General features: G+C 51.1%; 1 protein-coding gene across 1 annotated transcript in view; it reads right to left on the reverse strand.

Moving 5' to 3' along the window:
• The window catches only part of TENT4B (terminal nucleotidyltransferase 4B), a 48,944-nt gene extending 42,637 nt beyond the window's left edge, over positions 1-6,307 (reverse strand). Inside the window, exon 1 of the mRNA XM_068411280.1 lies at positions 5,641-6,307. Within this exon, the coding sequence (XP_068267381.1) occupies positions 5,641-6,173 (533 nt within the window). The 5' untranslated portion in view covers positions 6,174-6,307. The remainder of the gene's footprint in view (positions 1-5,640) is intronic.
• Between the last annotated feature and the right edge of the window lie 395 nt (positions 6,308-6,702).

Below are 6,702 nucleotides of genomic sequence, written 5' to 3' on the forward strand. Positions count from 1 at the left end.
ACCTAGCTAACCACCTTCGAGAGCTGCACAGGCTGTCACAAGGGTACTGCCAGAACTGTGCTGTGGCATGACTCAGGACGAGACGGAGAACGACAGTGGATCTCATCAGATGGATACAAGAAAGGGATTTGCACTCGAGTCACATCCTTGCACGTCTACCTTACAGCTTACACACCCAGCTGCAGAGTGAGGAGAGAGTACTGTCCTCAGAGGCTTTTTTGGGAAGCAAGCGGATTTGTGTCTATGAATTTTTCCTGAATAATTCATTTTTACACACGATGTACACAGCGAATTCAACTGCAACCTATGTTTTAACGTACATGCCTTCACTAAATCCAAAATGCACGCAACTACTCTAACAGAAGATATTGTAGGAAGTCATGCACACACTTTGTTGTTTCACTAGAAATCAGAAGTCTGTGCACAAAAGTGCTTGTTTCACTTATGCGAAGCATTTTTATGTACCAAGTAACAGCAAATCAAGCACCACCCATGCATTCGATTTAAGCACTTAAGAGTACACGACGAAAAACAACACAATTGATGAGGATTTTATCAGATTTCCCTAAGTCAGGCATTCAGTCTGGCTAGACGTTTCGCTGCAGGTACACGTACTTGTTCTGCTCACACTACACTCAGGTCTTTCTGTTCATGCTCCAACCCACGTAGAAATCATGCTACTGTGGCTGATACCACGCAGGGCCTGAGGAAATAAGAGTTAAAGAGACACAGGCTACGTCTGTCTCGGGCAGACAGCTGCGTTACTCTAGCTACATGTCCTCTGGTCAGCTCAAAGTCTGTGGAGAACGAGCTTGTGCTTGCCTTAATGCACTTAGCTTCTTTCAAAAAAAGAGATTAAAAGACGTGAAAAGCCGACAATCTTCATGTGAAAAAAATCATAATAGAATTTCTGTAGCAAACACGTATGGTTTTAAGCTATTTTCTTCCTTAAGTAGTTATAATTTTATTTCATGGTATCCTCTAATCCTGAGCAACGTGCTGGGAACCCTTATATCATCAAATAAGCTGAAGCCTGCTCAATTCTGGGCCAACCAATTCAGCAGCCTGCGAGCGTGCGCACATCCGTGCGCACACCCACCTCTGGGGGCCGTGGGATTCTCCCCCTTTCATGGTAAAGTTTCCGTCAGTACTTCAAAAGAGGGTGCATTCAGGATTTCAAAATCCACTGTTTTCTATTAAAACCAGGTTCTTCCTCAGGAGTATACATGGCAGATTTTCCTCCTTAAACTCACAAGTTAATTGGGTTCTTGCCTTTGGCTGCAGATTCCTGTGAAAACTAACCAGCTCCCTACAGAGTCCCAAAATCCACATCTCCTACCTGAGAACTGCATACGAACTGGACCTTGGTAGAAGAATCACCGAAACCTATGAGAAGACAGGACAAACTTACATGCAAGTCTTTATTTTTGGGTTTTGTTACACTTCAGGCTTCTGGCTTAAGCAGTTCGTCTTGCGTCACCTTTTAGCTAGGCTCAATCTAAACTCAGTGAAAGCTGTAAAATAGCCTTTTCAGTATCCCAAATACTTTTTTTCCTTTTTAATTGTGACACTACTAATATTATTTACTGTTGTCCTTGGGACACAGACACACACAGAATCCCCTCCAAAGCCCAACCCACACATCCTTCTACATCCTTGAGTTTTGCTACTAAGCACCCTGTCAAGGCAAATCCAATTAAACACTTTAAAGGCATGTTGTGTGTCAAGTCAACAGTAACATCATACACATGCTGTAAAACTTTTCATGCATTTTCTGCGTTATCTGTTCTTTGTAGCACTACTGTCTGTTGACAAAGTCCCCAGAGGATGTAAGAGATGCAAGCTGAATCCGACTGGTGGAAAGCAACTTGCAGGCAGCACTTGACAATTGATTTACAGCAATATTTCAGAAGTCACAAAGTCAAGAGTGCCAGAACAAAGCAGAGTACCTGTAACGCAAACATCTACATTATTAACAGAACTGCAAGTCTGAAAACTTAGAATAAGGGAAAATATCAAAGAATAGGCCAGAATACGATGTATACAATAGCACCATTAACTCTGTGGGAGTAAAAACTGGCCATGTGTTGAATGTCAGTATTTCAGCATTGGTGAATGTTAGCAAATATTGTGTATACTTTGTAAACCTATCTTGAAATCAAAAACAATACTGCTGTGGGTTATTTTTAAATTATTTGGTTATCTCTTTGTATATATAAATTGCATTAACTAAGAAAATATGTTTTTCAATAATAAAAAAAACGAAAAGAAAAACCTCAAAGATTTGACTGAACAGATACTTAGCTTTTAACCAAAATCTCAACGTGTTTACCTTACCTAAATCTTTAGACAGCTAGTTACACGCTGTTCTGTGTTTACATAAACCATCCAACTAGCTAAAAATTATTGGACTGTTTTTTCAGACAGCTGATCAATATAATTGCATATTCAGAGCTGGTTTTGCACAGCTGTACACAAAGGTGACATCTTTGCACTGGAAATATGCATGCCACATGTCAGCTTTCAACTGTGTTTGCCAGGAAGTTCAGCTTAATCTTTCTGAAAATGGGACTGTTCCACAACGCTGTCGTATTCAAAAGAGCCAAAATTTAAAGAGATTAACTGAACAAAATTACAGGATGGTATATAGGAAAAAGCGTTGAGAGCATTCACGATTTTTTCACAATTTGCATCGAAACAATTAGGGAAGAAAAAGGTACCTGTCAACAGACAAGTAATGCTGTAATAGAACTACAGGTATCTTTTTTCCCCTGTTAGAACTCATCTACACAAATTTGGGAATTCATGTTGGAAATAATTAATATAAAATATTTACTTTAGCAACAACCTCATTTGCTATGTTACGAACCTCTCTATCCATCACCACTGTCTGGTGTGTCAAGACTGGTGCCTTACAACAGACAGTCACTAAAAAGATACTTGTATGCGGAAGCGATGGCAGCACCTCAGTGCGCACCACAGGCACTCACAGAGAGGCTTCACGCGGCCTTGCCAGCAGCCCGTCGGTCATACTGCAACCTTCACAAGACTGAAGCATTTTCTAAGCTTTCCTAAAAAGCTTAAGCTCCTTTTAGAAATTGTTTTCACAATTTTTCATTCAAGATTTGTTAACCAACTGCCTCTAAATACCTTCAGAATAAATAGCTTTTTAAAAGCAAAACTACTCACTTCCATAATTTAGGAAAAGCAACGTAGGGGTGTATCTTAGAGACACTCCACTCTGCTTTGAACACAGAAATACCTAAAACAGAACCTCGGCATCACATAAATATATGCCATAAACGAGACAGTCAAGACAAATGTAGACCAACATATTTGAGTACTTTCTGATACTACAAAAAAAAAGAAAGTCCACAATGTGCTTCCACTTGGAGTTTGAAACTGATTCTACCGAAATTCTACTCTAGCAACAGACATCACCCTGAATACTTTGGTACAGTTATTATTATTATTAATAATCTCTTGCTGAAGCTCACCCTTTTTTCCCATTATTATTATTACTACTATTATTATTCTCTTGCTGAAGCTCGCCCTTGTTTTCCCCCCTATATCTTCAATGCAGGGAAAAGGTTTATGGATTTACAAGACAGAGAGAGACAGGGGGGTGTACTTCTAAAAACGTTCCTCAACCTTCAAGTAAATAAGTGACAAGCTAGAAGATAAAGACAGTCCAAAAACTAACTTACAAAAATCCACTACTTGGTATGTTTTGCACACATTACTTTTAAGTTGTGTGAAGAACGTTACAGAAGGTTCCAATGTATAGTGACTACAGAACTTAAAATAGCACACTTCTACAGTGACATTTTATGAATTATTATAACCCTGGCAGTAAAGGTAACATAGGAGCTGGCAAGCAAATAGGGAGCCAAAGGTTGTAAGAGTTTGTCTTCCAAAGAAACCACCAAATTTGAATAGTCGTTTTGACAAACCTTACAGAACAGTGATTTTGGAAGGCAAAGAGGTCAAAGCTTTCCAGTGGGAGGAGGCTGAAGGACCCTTAGGTACAAGTTGGGCACACAAAAACCCAAATCATTACCAATTTCTACAATGAGCTCTTCCAGGCCTTCGACTGTCAGCATACACCTCTGCCATCCGAACCCTGGAACCAAGCCAGACTTGTTTGTAAAGGAGCAGGATTGGAAAGGGTATTCCACGTGCATACACCACACCAGAAATCTGTACTTAACAAGTCAAATACATGTCAACGTGCTCTTGCTGCGAGAAGGAGGGGTATGCTATGGGTCAAGGCAAAGGTTATATTTTGAAAAGCATGAACTTTAAAAAAAAAAAAAGCCACAGAAGTTACCAAGTGGCTTTTACCCAGGGCATCACCCATATCAAAAACCACCCTCATGTTTAAAAAAAAAAGAGGGGAGGGAGAGCTTAAAACAGTTTTCAGGTAAACAGAAGAGAGAAGTTCACCTGCCCTCAATCTCTGTGGGCTCATGCAATGCCAACCGATGAGACCTAAGCTAACGCAAAAACACTACAGACAAAATACTCTGATCAGCACACGCATTCCACAGTCAGAGATTCACGAAAACCATTAATAGCCCCATACTGAAATCCATAACGCTCTAAACATGCACGCAAGTTTATTTCTGAGAGCGGGTGCCAGCATGTGCGCATACCTTCTCTGTCAGGTCTTAGAAAACACGCTCCCTGTGTAATCACCTAGTCTATGTACTTTCTTTTAACAGCAGCAGATTGTTATTTTTTTTAAGTTACAGCTCCTACGACGCATTTGCTCCACATGTAGCACAGCGCTTTAAAAGCGTGCTTGGCAGTGGCTGCGGAGGGCAGGCGTGCAGGACCTGCACAGCTGACGGCGTGCTGCCCGCTGGCCTCCTCACTGCCCCAGCTCAGCCACCCGGAGCGACAGCCAAGCCAAGCGCCTCACCCAGCCCCGCAGCAGGTGCGGGAGCAGCAGACACCTCACCAACAACACCCGGAATAACCGCAAAGCGAGCAGCAGGGTGACAGCGGAGCACCTGCATTTGAGGCGCCAGGCGCGTTACCGGGCGAGGAGCCCGTAACACGCCCCACGTGCACCGGCGGTGACAGCACAGGAGCCTGCGAGGAGCTCCCGTCCCTGCGGAGAGGCGTACCCGCACCATTAGCATGCACACGGGCACCCGCGGCAGGCGCTGCCCCCAGCCGCCGCCGCCGCCTGTGTTTATTCCCCGAGGAGTCGCCGCCCCAGAGCGCGGGGCGCTCAGCGCCGGGAGCACGGGGGGCTGCTCGGCCGGCGGGCACCAGCGGGGGCGGGTGGCGGGTGCCCGCAGGCCACTCCCCGGCGGCCCGCGGCGCGCCGGGTACTGACAGCCCGTGCAGCGGCCCGGCGCCCGCTGCCCCGGCCCGGCCGCCCTGCGCCACCCCCCGGGGCCGGAGCCTGGGCCGCGCCCCGCCGCCGCCGCCCCGTGCGCGGCACCGCGCCGCCCCGCTGCTGCTGCCCGGCCCCGGCGTGCGGCCGCGCTCCCCGCGCTGGTCCCGGGGCGGGGAGGGCCCCAGCTCCGCCGCCACCTCCTTCGGAGGCCGGGCCGGGGCCAGGCCCGGCGCTGGCCGCTGCCCGGCGCCCCCTCGCCCGCCCTCCGGCCCGACGCCGCGGCTGCTCACCCCACGACTCCCTCGCTGTAGTTCCTCTTCTTCCAGGGGGTGCCGGTGTAGGGCGGCTCGGCCAGGCCGGCCTGGGCCCGGGCGGCCGGCTCGTCCCCCAGGGCGGGGGCCCGGCCCTGCCCGGGGGGCCCCAGCAGGAGGCTGTAGTTGAGCCCGAAGGTGCTGGCCTTGTTGTCGCGCTTCCTCTTGTTGCTGGCGGCCGCGGCGGCGGCGGCGGGCGGCCCCCCCCGTGCCGGCCGGGCCCAGGCGGCGGCCCCCGGGGGCGGCGAGGCCTGGTGGTGGCTGCGGTTGTGCTGGTTGTTGGCGCTCTCGAGCGGCAGGAAGTCGGGCAGGGGGTCGGTGCGGGGGGCGCGGTACATGCCGGGCGGGGAGGCCGGGCCGGCCCCGGCGGGGGCGCTCTGCTGCTGCTGCTCCTGCTGCTGCTGCTGGAAGTAGAGGTTGCGGACCCCCTGCGTGGTCTCCCAGATCTGCATCCACAGGCGGTTCGAGGGGCCGAGCTGCTCTGGCTGGAACCAGGCGATCCGGGGATCCATCAAACGGGGACCCACCCCGGCTGCCTCCGCTCCCCGCGCCGCGCCGGCCGCCGACGCCGAGACCCTGTCACCGGGTCCCAGCGCTAATGGCGGCTCCTGTGGAAGGGCAGCTCCGCGCCTGCCTGCTCGCTGCCGTCGCTCCACAGCCCCCGCCCCTCCTGGCGAGCGCGGCGAGGCGGGGCCCGGCTGGGCCGCCGGCAATACAGGGGGGGGCGGCGGCGGACGGGACGGGCGGGCGGTGCCCCTGGCGGGCCCCGGCCTGTCACTCGGTCTCGGCCGGCCCTCGCCTCTCTGCCGGCTCCAGGACAGGGACTGGGGGGCTGGGGAGCGGAGCCCCGGGGACGGGCGGCTGTCGGGCGAGAGCGGCGGCTCCTCTGGCGGCCGGCCCTCAGCGGGGCGCACACTGCCGGGCCGCCCGCCGGCCCCGCGCTGATCGGGGGACGAGCCCTCGCCCCGGCTCCCCCAGCCCCGCGGGCGGCAGGTGCAGCCAGGGCCGCGGGCCGGGCGGGCGGCAGGGGCAGCACCGCCG

Source organism: Nyctibius grandis, chromosome 12 (genome assembly GCF_013368605.1).
Source record: "Nyctibius grandis isolate bNycGra1 chromosome 12, bNycGra1.pri, whole genome shotgun sequence".
NCBI classification, from domain to species: Eukaryota; Metazoa; Chordata; class Aves; order Nyctibiiformes; family Nyctibiidae; genus Nyctibius; species Nyctibius grandis.